Raw genomic sequence first — 18104 nt, 5'->3', positions numbered from 1 at the left:
GCTGGGGTTGTGCGTGGGGGTCCTGTTCTTGTGTCCTGATGTGCCCGAGTACTCCCTTCTTTCTGGAAAGCAGGGCAAGGTCTACAGATACACAAAGGGAGGTTAGTAAAATCATTAGTGTAACCTAAAAAAGAATATTTTGCTAAAAAAAAAAATTGCTGGACTGATCAGAAAGCTGAGACGGCTTCAAACAGACTTGCTGGCCTTTGGGACCTGGGAAGGTTCTGGTTCTTCTCAAGGCCAATGGTCTGCAAATCTCAAAGTAAAATAGTTCTGTTACAGACTGAGGCCTTAGGTCAGCAAGTAAAGAGTGTTAACCCTTAAGACCGGCTGGAGTGCTGTTACACTTCCACAGGAATTAGACTATTACTAACAAACTACAGCTTAAAGTCCTGTCATGGAGAGTACAATAGGTATCTCCTGCTGCATAATCATCCCAAAACTTTGTGGCTGAAAACAATATACATTTATTATTGCTTAAAGTTTCTGTAGACCAGGAATTCAGGAGTGGTTTGGCTGGAAGATAGCAGCTTGGGATCTCTCATGAAGTTCCAGGCAGGTGTCACCTGGGGCTGCACTCATCCGAAAGCCTTGACTGAGCCTACAGCATCCGCAGCCAAGATAACTCAAGTACACGACTGGCAAGTTGGTACTGGTTATTGGTGTGAAACTTCAGTGCCTTCCCACACCAGTTTCTGCACACAGCTGAGTGTCCTCACATGGCTACAGGATTCTACCTAAGGTAAACAATCCAAAAGGCCAAGGCCAGGGGCACCTGGCTGCCTCAGTTGGTGGAGCATGTGACTCTTGATCTCAGGGTCATCAGTTCAAGCCCCACACTGGGTGTACAGTTTACTTAAAAAATTAAAAACTTATTAAAAATAAAAATTAAAAAAGGCCAAGGCCAACTAGTGTTATGACCCAGCCTCGGAAGTCATGCACCATCATCACCTCAATATACTACCAACACAGGCCAGTCATAATACAGTATTAGATGAGATACACAAGGGCATGAATGCAAGGATTAGAATCACTGCGGACCATATGGAGGCTGCCTAGCGCTGAGATTTTGCCTATCACAGAAACTATGTATTTTATAAAATTTCCAGTATTTTTATTGTAAAGCTTCTGTACAATTGTTTTAAATAAATGAATTAGATTTCCAGGAACAATAGCATGATGAGGACTTTTATTTTCATATTGCCCCTTCTCTAAACCTATCAAAATGAACATCTACCATGAATCTAGAAAGATGGGCACACATATATGGGTGCACACACACACATATACATCACAAACCCTTAAAAAGTATTAGCCAGGGGCGCCTGGGTGGCTCAGTCAGTTAAGCATCTGCCTTTGGTTTAGGTCATGATCCCAGGGTCCTGGGCTGGAGCCTCATTTTGGACTCCCTGCTCAGCGGAGAGCCTGCTTCTCCCTCTCCCTCTGCTGCTTCCCCTGCTTGTGCTCGCTCACTCTCTCTCAAATAAAATCTTAAAAAAAAAAAAAAAGTATTAGCCAATTATCACAATCAGGTCTAACTTGAAGGGGTACAATATTGGACACGGAATTCCTCTATCTGGTATTACAGTGCAGGGAGAATATGAGAGTTTTGGGTAGACCCAAATAAAAATCCCCAAGTTGTGAAAATGAGAATTGGAATCATGGGCAGTCAGAGGAGAAAACTGGGAGCATGGAACAAGAGTCCCATTCTTTCCCAGAGCAGCCTCACCAGAAGGACAGAGTACAGGCAGTGCGGACCTACAGGCAGCTAGAAAGCAAGGTGAACCAGGAGATGGGACACTTGAGCTGCTTTTACAGCTGTCAGTGAGCCTGCTCATGTATCAGCAAAATTGAAGGTCTGGAGCTGGATGTCCCTCACCTGGCCAATGCCACAAGGACTGGCTCTCCCTAACACACTATCCCCAGCCACTAGCCAGTGCAATAAGGCAAGAAAAAAAATCCAGAATTGGAAAGAAGTAAAATGGTTATGAACATGATTCTCAATGTTAGAAAAATGTTATTAAAATAAGTGAGTTGTGCAAGATTGCAGGATACAAGGTCAAAATACAAAAATCAATTGCATTTCTATATACCATCAATGAACATTTAGAAATTTGCTATTACAATGGCATCAAAACATGATATATTTAGACAAATCTGAGAAAAGGTGTGGAAGACTTATACAGTAAAAATTACAAAACACTGCTGAAATAAAGATCCAAATGAGAGATTTACCATGTTTTTGAGTTAAAAGACTATACAGTTAAGAAAGATGTGAATTCTCCCCAAAATTGATCTGGAGTCCATACAATCTCAATCAAAATTTGAGGGTATGTTTTGTAAAAATTTGCAAACTGATTCTAAAATTCCTGTGAAATGCAAAGGAACTAGAATGGCCACAACTTTGGCAAAACACAAAATAGGAAAACTAACACTGTGTGACTTCAACACTTAGAAAAAGTACAGTAATTGGGGCACCTGGGTGGCTCAGTTGTTAAGCATCTGCCTTTGGCTCAGGTCATGATCCCAGGATCCTGGAACTGAGCCCCACACCAGGCTTCCCATTCAGCAGGGAGTCTGTTTATCCCTCTCCCTCTGTCCCTCTCCCCCGACCCCACCTGTGCTCACTCTCTCTCAAATAAAATCTTAAAAAAAAAAAAAATTAAGAGAACGAAAAGGCAAGCCACATGCTGGGAGAAAATGTTTAGAAATCACGTATCTGGAAAAGGACTTGTATCCACAATATATAAAGAACCCCCCCACCCCCCAAAAGACCTCCCAAATATCAATAAAAAGAAAACAACCCAATAAAAACATAGGCAAAAGATATGGACACTTAACCTAAGACATATGGAAGGCAAATAAGCACATGAAAGTATGTTCAACATCATTAGTCATTAGGGAAATGCAAAGTAAAATCACAATGAGACAGCATTATACTTTAGAAGAGCTAAAATTTAAAACAATATTAAGCATACCCAAAGATGTCTTGGAAGTATAACTCTCATACAATGCTGGTACGGATATAAAATGGTACAACTTCTTTGTAGGGGTTTAAGATTCTTAAAAATGTAAATATATACTGGGGCGGGCACCTGGGTGACTCAGTCAGTTGAGCATCTATCTGACTTCAGCTCAGATAATGATCTCAGGGTCCTGGGATTGAGCCCTGCGTCAGGGCATCCGAGGTCCCCGATCCGCAGGGAGTCTGCTTGTCCCTCTCCGCTCCCCCCAACCCCGCTCCTGTGCAGGCACATGCTGTCTCTCCCTCTCTCTTAAATAAAACCTTTTTTAAAAATGTAAATATATACCTACCTTATGACCCAGGCATTCCACTCTCTTAATTACCCAAGAGAAATAAAAGCATACGTCATTACAAAGACTTAAATACAAATGTTCATAGCAGCTTTATTTGTAATAACCAAAAACTGGAAATAGCCCAAATGGCCATCAAGAGATGAATAGACAAATTTTGGTATTTCCATAGTGGAATACTACTCAGCCAAAAAAAAAAACAAAAAAAAACCCACTGATATAATGAATATGTAACATAGGTAAATCTCAAAATAATTTATGCTGAAAGACACCAGACCAGAAAGAATACATACGATGGGTTATTTATATAAAAGCAACTCATCCAAAGTGACAGCAGATCAGCAGTTGCTGTGCAAAGCTATGAGAGAGGGATTACCAAGGGGCATAAGCTATTTGGGGGGGTTATGGCTCTGTTTATTATCTTGACTGTGGTGACTATTTCAATGGTGTATACATAAGTCAAGACTTAGCAATGGTATTATAATAAGTAACACTTTTATTAGGTTCCATTGTTCTAAGCATTCCTATGTGTATTAATGCAATTAATCCTCAACACAAACCTATGAGGTAGACTGTCATCCAGATTTTACAGATAAAGAAATTAGTAGTGTCTGTACTTAACCAAGGTAACACACCTGGGCTCATACGAAAGTCAGCCTGGCTCTGTATTATTATCCACTACTCTGCTTCCTGCAGTGGGCAAAGTCAAGCAGCTTGCAAAAGGGGTATGCTAAAACAGAACACTTTATATCTCCCCTCATCGCCACTGGTAACAGAAAATAACGGGACACTTCTTCCATGATAAGATAGAACTAAATGAAGTTGCAAGGAAATGCTTCCTGCTATGAGGGTGACTTGGAAGAGCAATGAGATGGATGAATAAATAGGGCCTTGCATTTCACTCAAAGGATACATATATACCCCAACTTTCGCAAAGGCACAGATTACAACTGAGCAATGATAAGTAACTACAGAGTAAGTAGTGTGGGTGGGCACTGCACCTGAGGTAGGTCTCTGAAAACTTGCAGCCTATTACGAATATCCTCCAAAATACAGATGGCTCCACATGGACAAGTGCCCTCTGTTTCTGAGTCTAGGAGACTCCTAATATAGATTGTGATAGGGTTTCTTTTCTGGTTGACCCCTTGTTTAGTGTTGCACACCTGAGAATGGATGCATGGGAGACAAAGGTTCAAAATCTAAAAGTTTATACTAAGCTCACACTTGAGGGTACTAAACACTGGGTGGAACTTATGTTCCCTTAGAATTTTGCAGGAATACACCACTGTCCTCTAACTTTCAAGACTGCTGTTCTGAAATCTATTGCATTCTTATACCTGATCTTTTGTTTTTTCTAGAACCTTTTTAAGATCTCCTCTTAAAGCCTGGAGTTTTGATAATTCACAGCGGTGTCCCCTGATGTAGGCCCTCCCACACATCTCTCATCCGTCTTGCGGGGCACTCAGGGACACCACAAACTCCACAGAGTATCAGCCAGTTACATTTCCTTGTACATCTGAGTTTGGGGGTTTGTTTCTTCTTTTCTAACTGTAAAGAGCGTGCTGGCGAACAGGAGTGGGGAGAAACAAGGAGGCACAGCACACCCAGCTGCAGACAACCCTACTCTTGCACAGGTATCTTCTGTGTGTGTAGTTTCCGATGCAGAGTGAATCGCCCACACCAGCTGAAGGTTTTCCCACACACCTCACACTCGTACGGTTTCTCACCAGTGTGAACTCGCTCGTGCTGGACCAGGGTGATTTTCTGACTGAAGGCCTTCCCACACTCCTTACATTCAAAAGGTTTCTCCCCGGTGTGAATGCGCTGATGCTGAGTCAAGGCTGTGGGGGAGCTTAACCGTTTCCCGCACTCTTTACATTCGTAGTGCTTCTCCCCAGTGTGCACTCGCTGATGGACGATAAAGCTTGAGCTACAACTGAAAGTCTTCCAACATTCGTTACATTCATAGAGTTTCTCCCCAGTGTGGAACCTCTGATGCTGGAGGAAAACAGAACTGCTAATGAAGGCCTTGCCGCACTCCTTACATTCATAGGGCTTCTCTCCAGTGTGGATTCTCTGATGCTGAATCAAGGCCGTGTCTGAACTTAAACCTTTCCCACATTCTTTACATTTAAATGGTTTCTTTCCAGTGTGAATTACCTGATGCCGAATAAGTAATGAGTTGTATCTGAAGGCTTTTCCACATTCTTTGCATTTGAAAGACCTTTCACCAGTGTGACATCCCTGAAAATCCGCCACTCGACTAAAGTATCTGCCACATTTTCTACATTCGTATGATAGCTGACCACTAGGAACTGTCTGATCTGTACTGAGTTGCCTGCTGACACTAACGTTTTCCCCAGATTTCTCACACTGCTCCCCACTCCCAACGGTGCAGGCCTCGCGATGGCTGGTTGGCCCATCTGTGAAATCTCTCCTCTTTGACTTGGCCTTCTTAGCTACCCAGTGACCATGCTGCTGCTCTGGGCTGCTCCCAAAGTCCAGGTGCTGGGGAACATTCCCTGGCAGCCCTCCTAATGTCAGTCTGTGGGACTCCGTTTCTTTAGAAATGTGTTCCTTTGGAGTTGATTCTTCCTTCTCAGCTCTGGTCTCACCCCCTGAGATCATGGGGGAAAAAAAAAAAAAAGATGTCAGCTTCTGATAGTGCTGAAGGGGAAAAGGATCAAGTGGCTATTTTTCTATAGGTACACAAAATGGCCACCGAAGACCACCACACAGCAGAGCCCCACAAGTGAAATGAAGACACTATGGGTGGGAGGCAAGCAAGGCCGGGAGGCATTCCCATAAAGAGTGTAAAGACGGGAAAACAGCCAAGACTGTTACTTACTAGGGTGGGAAGACCAACCGCTTTCTCCCAAGTGAATGGGTGAGGTAAGAAGGTATGGAAAAGTGATGAATCTCAGAGGTCAGAGGAAGACCACCAGATTGAGGAAGGGGCAGGTCAAGCAGCTCAAACTACAAAGGGTCCCACAATTGATTCCTTAAAAGCTGCTTATTATTTACAACATTATCCAAGTCATAATCTTTGAAAAGAGAATGGTCTCTGTCGTCAAGCTGACGCTAGTAAAGCAGCAGCCTCCAGTGTGGTGGCTAAGGGGACTATGGTGGGCTAACATGCGGCAGCTGCAAGGAAAGGGGAAGACATGGAGGCTTGCTTCTAAAATAAAGAGCGCTCACTGCACGTGTGAAGAACCCTTCCAAGAACGGACATAAGCCTCAGGGAGGACCTGGTAATGATGTTTGTGCTTTTCCTAAACTGCTGCACACTGTATATAGTTTAATATGACAGCAGGAATGTGAAATAGAGAAAACCAAAAGCTATTTTCCCTCTCCTTTTAAGGCCTTTTGCAGGCTAAGATAATCTTCAGCACTGGGCCAGGGCAACCTCATGTGTTTACAAGCAAACTGTTTAAAAAATGCTCTTTACCCAGATAGGCTGAAGTCCTGGGAAAGGCAGAACTTTCACACAAGGCTTGGAGTGGGGGGAGTTGTGCATTATTTATGGACATTCTCTGTGAAGAGTCTGAAGAGCACATGAAATTTTTACAGGCAGAATAGGGGTGAAACAGTTTTAAAAAAGGCAAAAAAAAAAAAAATACACTGTTGTTATTTTTAATTCTCAGATCAATACCTTTCAAAATGAGGAAGCCATTCACCTTTCTTTTATAGTAAGTTTTGTTTCAAAAGTTCAGCTGTTAAAATCAAAGTTTTTTTAAGTGTCTATAGGGGAAAAATGACAGGCTTCAGGTGGGTGTTGAGGCAAGGGAATCATGGGATGTGTTGTGCTGGTGTCTGCCTATGTGTGAAAATTTCCATTATGAAAATGAATTTTTTTATTTTTTTAAATAATAAAATTTTATTTTATTTTTTATTTTTATTTAAGTTGGTGTTTGGGAACTCTAACTCAGTTTCCCAGAGAGGAGCCTGGCTGGCTCAGTCAGTAGAGTAGGCAACTCCTGATCTCAGGGTTATAAGTTCGAGCCCCACATTGGGTGTAGAGTTTACTTTAAAAAAAAAAAAATTCCCAGGGGCGCCTGGGTGGCTCAGTCATCAAGCGCCTGCCTTCGGCTCAGGTCATGATCCCAGAGTCCTGGGATCGAGCCCCACATCGGGCTCCCTGCTCGGCGGGAAGCCTGCTTCTCCCTCTCCCACTCCCCCTGCTTGTGTTCCCTCTCTCACTATGTCTCTGTCAAATAAATAAATAAAATCTTTAAAAAAAAAAAATTCCCATAGAAATAATGTACTCTGTGAATATGTGGATGGCCAGATAGGCCCCAGAAGCCTATTTTCCTTCTAAGGTGGTTGACATCCTCATCTCTACAACAACAAACTGGTGGAAAAATAAACTTTCCACAAGACAGGGCTCAAAAGAGCTGTCATGGTTCAAGAGCTGCTCGCTCAGTCACATGATGTCCCTTAGCAGATGGTGAGGTGGAGAGGCAAAGATGAACATCCAGAGAAATCTTGCAGCCATGCCTTTCCTGGAAGAGACTGGCCCCTCCTCATTTGAAAGGGGCTACCACCATGAACGCAGAATCACATGTAATGATTCCAGAGGAAAGAAAACAGTCTCACAGAGAAGAAACACTTTACATACATTCAAATGTGAAAATAGGAAAGCAGGCTAAGCAAAAAAGACAGCTGGTAGGTTCTCATGCTCACCTGGACAGATGCCTCTGAGGGCTTCTCTGCCTGCAGGCTCCCAGGGTTCCAGGCCCCATGGTAGTTCCCCTCGCTCTAGCTGGGAGACCAGAACAGGCCTGGTGAATAGAAAAGCTGCCCAGGAAAAAGAAACAGGAACAAAAAGTAAAGGGAATCAGGGAGCAAGGTCCCCTTTTGGCTGTCTGTACGTTTCTTCACTGAGCCAGGGAGGGAAATAAAGACAAGTCAGCCTGTGCTATCTTGGAGGACAGAAAATTCCCACAAACAGGGGCAGAGTCCTGGAATAACCCCCCACTCGCATGAGGGAGTCCCAGATCTTCTTCAGAGAACTTGGAAGACAGAGGCAAAGGGCTCTGCTGAGCTCCCAAGAGCTCTTCCTTTCCCTCCATGCATGGGGCAGAGTCCCTCCCAGGGCAAGAGGGACAGATTTCAAAACCTGGGAACCCAAAACTCTCCCCACCCAGCAGCCTCTGAGGAGCTCAGCCTTTGGAGCAACCGCCCATGAGGATTATCAGAGAGGCCACAATATCTAAGGAAGAAAGTAGCCAGGATGCACAAACAGCAGATGCAGACAACAGCAGGGAGAAGAGAGTCCTTACCCAGGGAAGCCACATTTGCATAATTCTCCAGCATCACCTCCCGGTACAGAGCCCTCTGTGAAGGGTCCAGGATAACCCATTCATTCTGAGTGAAGTACACAGCCACGTCCTCAAAGGTCACTGGCTCCTGAAACAACAGGTTCCTGCTCAAGCCCTGTGTGAAGGCAGAGGAGCCGAAGTATTGGGGCAGAGACCTACTGGGTGTGGTGGTATTGCCAAGGACAGTTCTCCAGTGCCCCCAACTCCCCGCGGGGGCCAGCCCTCAGCCAGCATCACCCTCATCAACAGGAAGAGTCCAAGACCCACTGCACCCCTTTGTGGTCATCCCCACAAACAGCCCTTCCTTCCCCTGCTGACCCCTGTGTTGACTCTGCCGGGCCCTGCTCTATGTGCCCGTTAGTCCCTCTGGCTCCTTTCCATGGGTTTTGTGTGCACACGCACAGGGAACATCTGTATAAACACAGCCCACCGCACTTTTGTACTGATCTCCACTCCCTCCCTAATCCCACTAAAGTGACAGTAACATAATGGCCCAAGAGGAGAAGAGTCAGAGCAGACCAGGGTGTTAAGAGAATTTTAGAAGGCAGAAAGGATGAATGTAGGTACTTAATGAGAAGAGCAGAGAAAGCTGAATGTTAACTGCTGGCAGAGGGGGAAGCAAACAAAAAGGAGGCTGATCATCATACAAAACCAAGGATGAGCTCCGGATTTTTTAAGTGTGCTCTGCTATTTAAAACTTGGTAAAATATTCTATCTGTTTAAAAGCACCAGGGAGAAGAGAGGACCCACAAGTACTTAGGGCAGTAAATGAAAAATAGCTACACTAAGGTATATCACTGAGAAGTCTCAGAAAAATGAAAGCATTAAAAAAAAAAAAAATCCTAAAGGCTTTCAGAGCAGGAAAAACAACACACACACAAAGACTGGGGAGTCAAGATGGCAACAGACCACATGGTGAAAGTAAACGGGGAAATGTTTTTAAAAATGCTGAGTGAAGGGGCACCTGGGTGGCTCAGTCGGTTAAGCCTCAGACTCTTGATTTCTGCTCAGATGATGATCTCGGTGTCATGAGATCAGCCCTGCATCGGGCTCTACACTCGGTATAGGCAGTCTGCTTGGGATTCTCTCTCTCTCAAATAAATTAATTAATTTAAAAAATTTAAAAAAAAAATGCTGAGTGAAAATTTCTGCTTCTCGTTCAGATGGAGTCAAAGGGATTGGGTTTATTCTGCCTGAACCAAAACAAGACAAATTACACAACACAAGTTATCAAATAATGGGTGACAGCAATGAAGGACAACAATCCCAGAGGGACGGGAAACAAAGAGGTGACCCCTATGACTTGCCAAGTTTACTACCTTGAAAGAGTTTCCAGGCTGTAACACAGGGAGGGGGAAATGAGGCAGAGCCCGGCAGATTCCCTGGTAGCTTCTGAGGAGACCAAGACAGCAGAGTTTGGAACAGAATACCATAGAGAAGAGAGCTGCACAGAGAAAAAACCTAATTCCCTGCAGAGGGTGCCCTAGAGTATTCAACAGAATGACCAGGGCACAGGTGTGTGGAAACTACCCAAAGCCAGAGAAAGGATCACTAGAAAGGATCATTTGAAAGGACTGAAGGGCACAATGCCTGGCGTTCACACAGGGCCAGAAACAGTGCCTATTTCCACTATCCACACTGGAAAATTTCATACTTCATAGGCTGCTGGACAGAGCTCTCAGGAAACTCTTGCCTCAGTAGTGGAGAATAATTATTCCTAGGCTGAGTACCACTCCAGGTTCTACTAGCAAATGATAAATATCAGGGCCAGAAAGGATCAAATTGTTTCCAAGTAAACTGAAACTTATTCCAGAAAAGATACAAGAATATTTGGGGGAGGGGCATCTGGCTGGCTCAGTTAGTGGAGCATGCAACTCTTGATCTTGAGGTGTTTCTTTTTTTTTTAAGATTTTATTTATTTATTTGACAGAGAGAGGGAGAGAGCACAAGTAGGCAGAGAGGCAGGCAGAGGGAGAGGGAAAAGCAGACTCCTCGCTGAGCAGGGAGCCCGACGTGGGGCTTGATCCCAGGACCCTGGGATCATGACCTAAGCCGAAGTCGGGCGCTTTGACCGACTGAGCCACTCAGGCACCCCTTGATCTTGAGGTTTTTAAGTTCGAGCCCCATGTTAGGTATAGAAATTACTTAAAAATAAAATCTTAAAAAAAATTTTTTTAAGAAGAATATTTTGAGAGGGGCGCCTGAGTGGCTCAGTCGTTAGGCGTCTGCCTTCAGCTCAGGTCATGATCCCAGAGTCCTGGGACTGAGCCCTGCATCGGGCTCCCTACTCTGCGGGAAGCCTGCTTCTCCCACTCCCACTCCTTCTGTTTGTGTTCCCTCTTTCGCTGTGTCTTTATCAAATAAATAAAATCTTTTAAAAAAAAAAAAAGAAGAAAAATATTTTGAGGACTATAAAAAATCTAGAATCCAACAAGGTAAAATTTACAATATCTGGCATTCAACCACAGATTACTAGGCATTCAAAGAAGCAGGAATACGTGACCTATAATGAGACCAGTCAATCAAAACCAACCCAGAACTGATAGATGTTAGCATTAGCAGAGATGGACATTAAAGCAGTTATTATAAATGCACTCCAAATGTTCAAAAGTTAAATAGAGACAAGGAAGATATATATTAAAGATTTACTTATTTGAGAGAGAGAGAAAGCGTGTACGCACGTGAGCTGGGGGGGAGGGGCTGAGGGGGAGCGAGAGAACTCAAGCAGACTCCCAGCTGAGTGTGGAGCCCTACATCTGGCTCGATCTTGATGCATCTGGATCTCACTATCCTGAGATCACGACCTGAGCAGAAACCAAGAGTCCTACACTTAACTGCCTGAACCACCCAGGCACCCCAAAGATAAATTTTTTTAAGGCCCAAATCAAACTTCTAGATATGAAAACTGAATGTCTGAGATGAAAAATATAATTCATGGGATTGACAGCAAATCTGACATTGCAGAAAAAGAAAAAAACAACTTGTGAACTTGAAGGCTTAGCAATAAAAACCAACCAAAAGGAAACAGAGAAAAAGACTGAAGGCAAAAAGAACAGAGCCATCAGGGAGCTATGAGAGAACCTTGAAAAGCCTAATGGACAAGTAATTGAAGGTGGACTGATAAATTAAAGATGCACACTACAAACCCTACAGCAATCTCTAAAACAGTAACATGAAGAGTTATAGTTTATATATAGCCAACGAAGAGGAAAACATGGAATAAAACACACCATTAGTCCTAAAGAAGGTGGAAAATCAGGAGAAAAGGGAACAAAGAAAGGACAATTAGAAAACAATTAGAAAGATGACAGACTCAAATCTAACCATATCAATAATTATGCCAAAATACATAAATCTAAACATCCCAACAGGTAAACATTATCAGATTAGATTTTCTAAAAAGCAAGGGCCTACTATACGCTGCCTTCAAGAAATGCATATTACATGTAAAGACAAGAATAAGTTAAAAGCAAAAAGACGTAAAAAAAAATATATACTAGTCCAAGAAAAAGCTGGAGTGGATATATTAATTTAAGGCAATGTAGATTTCAGAGCAAAGAATTTTTTTTTAAAGATTATTTATTTCAGAGAGAGTGCGGGGAGGGGCACAGGGAGAGGGAGAGTAGGAGAGAATCCTCAAGCAGACTCCCTGCTGAGCTCAGAGCCCAACATGGGGCTGATCCCAGGACCCTGAGATCATGACCTGAGCTGAAGTCAGGCTTAACCAACTGAGCCACCTAAGCGCCCCCAGAGCAAAGAATATTAAGAGATAAAGTCATTTATAACCATAAAGGGATTAGGTCATCATGAAGATGTAACAATTCTACATGTTTATGCAGGTAGTAACAGAGCTTCAAAATACATGAAGCAAAAACTAATAAAACTGCAAGAGAAACAGACAAATCCATAATTAGAGCTGGAAATTTCAATAACCCCTCTCAACGAGGATATAGCAAACATGAATAATACTATTACCCAACTTGACTTAATGGACATTTACAGAACACCCCACAACAGCAAAAAACACATTCTTCTCAGGTGTCCAAGGAACACTTTGTAAAGTAGACCATATTCTGGACCATAAAAGAAGAAGAAATCAAGTCATACAAAGAATGTTCACTAACCACAACAGAATTAAATTAGAAGTAACAGAGAAACGCATGGAAAATTCCCAAATATTTATAAACTAAATAACACACTCTTAATTAACACATAGATCAAAGAATAAAACAGAAAAGAATGCAGAAAGTGTTTTGAACTGAAGGAAAATGAAAACACAAGGTACCAAAATTAGTGATGCTGCTAAAGCAGTACTTAGGAAGACATTTATAGTATTAAATGCCTGTGTAATAAAATTTAAAAGGAAAAAAGGTCTTGAATCAGTGACCTCAGATTCACCTTTAGAATCTAGAAAAAGAACAGCAAATTTAACAAAAACTAAGTAGAACAAACAAAATAAAGATCGAAATGGAAACCAGTGACATAAAATAGACAAGAAATAATAGAGAAAATCACCAAAACCAAAAACTGGTTCTTTGTGAAGATCAATGCAACTTATAAATCTCTGGTCAGATTAATCAGAAAAAAGAGAAGAAATAAATTAGCAAAATTAGTTCTAAAAAAGGTGACATCACTGCAGATAATAAAAGGATAATAAGGAAATATTCTGAACAACTTTATGCCATTAATGTCTACAACTGAGATAAAATAGACAAATTTCTTTTTTAAGTTTTTATTTTTTATTAGAGAGAGAGCACAAGCAGGGGGAGTGGCAGGCAGAGGGAGAGGGAGAAGCAGGCTCCCCGCTCAGCAGGGTGCCCAATGTGGGGCTCGATCCCAGGACCTCAAGATCATGACCTGAGCTGTAGGCAGATGCTTAACCATCTGAGCCACCCAGGCACACAAAATAGACAAATTTCTTCAAAGAGACAAATTACCAACACTCATTCAAGGAGAAATAGAATAGCCCTATACCTACCAAAGGAACTGAAACTGTATTTTAAAACTTATCAGAAAGAAAACTCCATACCTAAGTGGTTTCACTGGTGAATTCTACCAAACATTCAAGGAAGAAATGTAATCAGTTCTACACAAATTCTTCCAAAATATTGAAGAGGACAGAATACTTCCCAACTCATTCAATGGGACAAAGAGATGACAAGAAAAGAAAACTGCAGATCGATACCTCTTACAAACATAGATGCAAAAATTCTAAACAAAATTTTAACAAAAGAGAATCGAAAATATAGTAAAAGAATAATACATCATGACCAAGTGGTTTTTATCCAAGGAGTGCAAGGTTGGTTGAACATTTGAAAAATTAATGTAATTCACCACAGTAAGAAACTAAAATAGAAAAATCATATAATCTTCTAAACCAACATAGAAAAAGCAAACATCATTTCAAAATCCAACATCCATTCTTGATAAAAATTCTCAGCAAGCTAGGCACTGAACATCCTCAATCTGATAAAGGGCATTTACAAAACAAAACAAAACCTATGATGGAGATCATACTTAATGGTGAAATATTGAATGCTTTCACCTTAGGATCACAAATAAGACAAGGGTATCTGCCCTCACCACCCGTACTCAACATTAAATGGAGGTTCTAGCCAGTGCAGTTAGGCAAGAAAAAGAAATAAAAGGTATCCAGACAGAAAGAAAGAAGTAAAATGTCTTTATTCGTAGATGGCATGTCTAGGTAAAAAATCCAACAGAATCTACCAAAAAAAAAAAAAAAATACCAGAATTACTTTACCCAAGGAAAGACTGCTCCAATCTTGTGGACAGAGGTGAAAAGGGTCTTCGCTGTATGCAGTGATGCAGATTTCTACTTTTCAGCCTTGATTTCAACTCTATCCCAATCAATCCCCCACACCTGCCTTTCTATCCTGATTATATCTTAGGTTGGGCATTCTCATCTCTCCATCCCTCTCAGCTCCTCCTCCCACACCTGATAGTGACAGCCACACAATGAAAGCCACAATCTTGTGAAACAGGAACCTCGGGAACAAGCCCCATGTGCACCTGTGAAACTCCCCGCTGCCTGCTGGCCCACTGGCTTTTCTTTATTTTATTTTATTTTATTTTATTTTATTTATTTGACAGAGAGAGAGACAGCGAGAGAGGGAACACAAGCAGGGGGAGTGCGAGAAGCAGCAGCAGGCTCTCTGCTGAGCACGGAGCCCGATGCGGGGCCCGATCCCAGGACGCCGGGATCATGACCCGAGCCGAAGGCAGACGCCTAACGACCGGGCCACACAGGCACCCCCTACTGGTTATTATCACTTAACTTGCAGAGCAAAGCACCAGCTAAGGAGGAAGCCCCCACCGGTCCAAACCAGTCTCCTCCAAATCGACCCAAGCGCTGAACTTTCACGACTTTTTCCCTCATTATAATACTAAAAATCATGCCCAGGGCTGGAGATTTAACAAGTTCATTACGCAAGCGATGCATGAAGAAACATGACCTTAAGTGTGTAGGTGCGAATAAATCCCTGCCTCTACTTCCTTAGACGGCACTCTCTTCCCACCTAAGTATCTTTAAAAATTCTCCTTGACCTCTCCTCGGAGAGTCAACCTGAGGATTCTTTGTGGTGCTCCCCTGTGCTCGAGCTTAAACGCCGATAAAGCCTTTCTTGTGACTTTAAATTTTGGGTGCAGTCTCGTTTCTACCGATGCTGAGTCCAAGGACCCGAGTCCCGTAACACCAGGACAACTCAGGCTCTGGATGTAGACCGACATCTGCTCTCTCTTGACATCTAAGGGGGGGGGGGGGCAACGGAGCAGAGAGGATGCTCGCTCACCTGGCACCACGTGATCTGGAGCATGGCTGGGGTCCCCACTTCACACAGCGCCGTCAGGGTTCGAGGTGAGACTGAAGAGAAAATAAAGAGGCACGGGTGGGGCTGCTGCGGCCGGGCACCCGGCAAATGCCGTCTGTCCGCCCGGGCCCCCCTCCGTCCCGGTACCCCCTCACCCCAGAGGCACGGGGATTGGAGAAGCGGGTACTGGAGAAGGCCGTGGGGATGTGACCCCGTTAGCCGGACCCGGAGCCCCAGCGACCGCTAACGCCGCGCGCCGCAGACGCAGGGAACGCGTGGGAAGACGGCGAACCTGCGCTCCCGGGAAAGCTTAGGACCCGCTCCGCCGGAAGCACGTAGGGCCGTTTCCCTTCCTCTCTAGGAACCTGAAAACGTGCTCGTCTCCGTGGTTCCCGAGCCCCACTGCTGCAGCCACTGTCCCTACTCTCCGAGACTGCGAGCCAGAGTTGCGGGCTCTAGGCTCGGGTCCTGCAGCGCCCTCTCTCGGTAGCCCCTCCGGGGGATGTGGTCCGGCCGGCTCAGGCCACAGAAGGGTTGCAATCCCGTTTGCCCCTCCTGGCTGCTTTTCCAGGTCCTGAAGGGACCACTGCCAAAGCTGCCTAGGTTCTGTGGCTGCGCGGCAGTGAGGGCGTGTGGGGCCCATCACCTGAACAGCCAACTGTGTATTGGTGGAGAGCATGGACTGCGTAGGTCTGGGAACCTGGCTGGACCACTTCTTAGCTGTGTGAGCAGAAGCAAGTTTCTTTGCCTGTTTCCGTGTCTGTTAAATGGGTAGAAGAGTGATACCACCCTCAAAGGACTGTTGAGGCTTAGTAATCAAATGAGTCAATGGATTAACAAAGTATTTACAGTAGTGCCTGGCACACATTAAGAGCTTGCGGGTTGTTTTGTTTTCTAATTGTGTTTTTTGCTTTCGAAGATACAAGCGCTGCTGGGACTTCCAAGATATGGCACAGTTTAGGGAAAGGGCTATTAACATTTAGCCTTAGACCCTTTCCCACCCTATATCTGGGTATGTGTTCCAGGCCCAGCCTGGAACCAGATTTCAGCTAAGGGCCCAGCAGCCTTCCCTGTGAATACTGGGTCCTCCGTATTAAGTTGAATGTTTCATTTAGCTTCTCCTCTGCCAGTCTTCAGAACCACTCTATCCTCAAAGACTTGTCAGAGCACCCCACTATGCAGCTAGACCTGCCAATGGGATAGCGACCATGATTTGCCTTTATTGCTTGTTTGCAAGCCAAGCAAATGTCTCCACCCTATCCCAAGAGGCTCTTCTTGGAGGTCGCCAATGTGGGAAGGCTCTGTTTTACCTTGAGGGTTCTAATACTCCTGAGAATAGCTTCAGAGGCATGGCTTCTACTAGCCAAGCACTACTGTTCTATATAAGAACTGTCCTCCTCAAAGAGGACTTTGGCTGCCTCCATTCTGACCCCAAACTTCTTAGTTGGGTTCTTCTTTCCAGCTTGGCTCTTGGCTCAGGAAGAAGATCCATAGGGCCAAGTATCCCCTGATGGGAACCAAAACTACCCCTTCAAGCAACAAGAACTGCCCTGCCACAGCAAGACCCTACCAGTGATTGATTCCAAGACTTTGATGGCACGTACCCACCAACTTTGTCCCACATTTTCCTTACATAAACCTGGAAGTATTTTTGGCATTTTGGAGACAGTCTTTGAGACATTAGTCCGCTCACTGAAATAAATTCCTTTCTTGTTTCACCACCACTCGTTTCTCTGCCTTTGGGTTTTGTCAGTCGCAGAACCTAGTCTGTTTGGGACCCCAGGAGCCAGGGGCTCTTGAGCTACACTCCCTCTTCTCCAAGATTAGGAAGAATGATTTGAGCATTCTAGACGCTGAGCAGGGAGAGGAGCCTAGAGATTCAGTATGCATCCTTTGATAATCCCAGTTTTCTAGAAACTGGGTGGCTCACTCATGCCACCTCAGCTTTGCATGAAAAACATCTATGGTTCCCCAGTTCAAGAAAATGCACTTCCAGATTTCTCCCTGGGTAGGGGAAGGAGAGTCTCTAGGCTACATGGAATCAGGAAAAGGATTTGGGATCAGGCTGAGACAGGGAAACTAAAGGATCCATGAAAAACTGCCTTTTCATTCCTTTTCCTGCTTCTATTCTTGCTAGGACCTACATCCCTGCCTTACCCAGGTGTTATAGAACAGATAGTGTATGTCCTCCTTGTAAAGGTCAAGGATTTATTGATTTCACTGGAGTCTTCCAACACAACAGATAATATCTAAGGACCAAGCAGGGTCTTCATGAAAGTTTTCCAAGACCAAAACCAATGACTCATCAAGATCCCTGGCTCCAGGGCATAAGTGGTTTATGGAGGACACCTAACACTTTGTTTCTGGATTACTGAGAAGACAGGTGCACCAGGGAATTGTCCTCAATAAAAACCCCAGGTCTCAAGCAAAGACGACACTCATTTTCCTTCCCTTTCCTTTCCAAGTCTCCCAGATGCTCTGTCTGTATCTATAGTCATCTGCTCTTACTTCCCTCAGATTGTGTTTGATTTCTATCCTATGCGAAGCCAAGGACCCTCTTGGCTGGGCCTGCAGGACCTCTTCTGGGTCCTTGGACCCAGCCAGCCTGCATCAAGGCTGTTTCTTTTAAGACTTTTAAACA

The 18104-nt window shown here is 43.9% G+C and overlaps 1 protein-coding gene across 3 annotated transcripts; it reads right to left on the bottom strand.

The window, feature by feature from the left end:
- Positions 1 to 4676: 4676 nt before the first annotated feature.
- Positions 4677 to 15887, bottom strand: ZNF620 (zinc finger protein 620). Of its 3 annotated transcripts, none has more exons than XM_034992599.1 (5): positions 15756 to 15887; positions 15446 to 15516; positions 8598 to 8724; positions 7999 to 8112; positions 4677 to 5933 (listed from the first exon to the last, which is right to left on the bottom strand). In XM_034992599.1, exons 2-5 carry the CDS (start codon positions 15467 to 15469, stop codon positions 4936 to 4938), a joined length of 1263 nt encoding a protein of 420 aa, XP_034848490.1. In that variant the 5' UTR covers positions 15470 to 15516; positions 15756 to 15887; the 3' UTR covers positions 4677 to 4935. The 3 variants fall into 3 exon arrangements, with proteins under 3 accessions (XP_034848490.1, XP_034848474.1, XP_034848483.1); XM_034992583.1 differs by lacking the exon at positions 15756 to 15887 and adding an exon at positions 15619 to 15749; XM_034992592.1 differs by lacking the exon at positions 15756 to 15887 and having other exon boundaries at positions 8598 to 8721; positions 15446 to 15749.
- Positions 15888 to 18104: the final 2217 nt, after the last annotated feature.

This window comes from Mirounga leonina, unplaced genomic scaffold (genome assembly GCF_011800145.1).
Source record: "Mirounga leonina isolate KUSES-001 unplaced genomic scaffold, KU_Mleo_1.0 Mir_115, whole genome shotgun sequence".
Lineage (NCBI taxonomy): Eukaryota > Metazoa > Chordata > Mammalia > Carnivora > Phocidae > Mirounga > Mirounga leonina.
The sequence above is the reverse complement of the archived record's forward strand: the minus strand, read 5'-3'. Positions and strand labels throughout refer to the sequence as shown.

Excerpts from the sequence above, each read along its gene's own strand:
- ZNF620 (XM_034992599.1), bottom strand. The coding sequence starts at position 15,469 with ATGCTCCAGATCACGTGGTGCCAG. Across the intron at positions 8,113-8,597 it reads TGCAAATGTGGCTTCCCTGG|CTTTTCTATTCACCAGGCCT; the intron begins GTAAGGACTCTC and ends TTTCCTGGGCAG. Across the intron at positions 5,934-7,998 it reads CCTCAGAGGCATCTGTCCAG|GGGGTGAGACCAGAGCTGAG; the intron begins GTGAGCATGAGA and ends CCATGATCTCAG.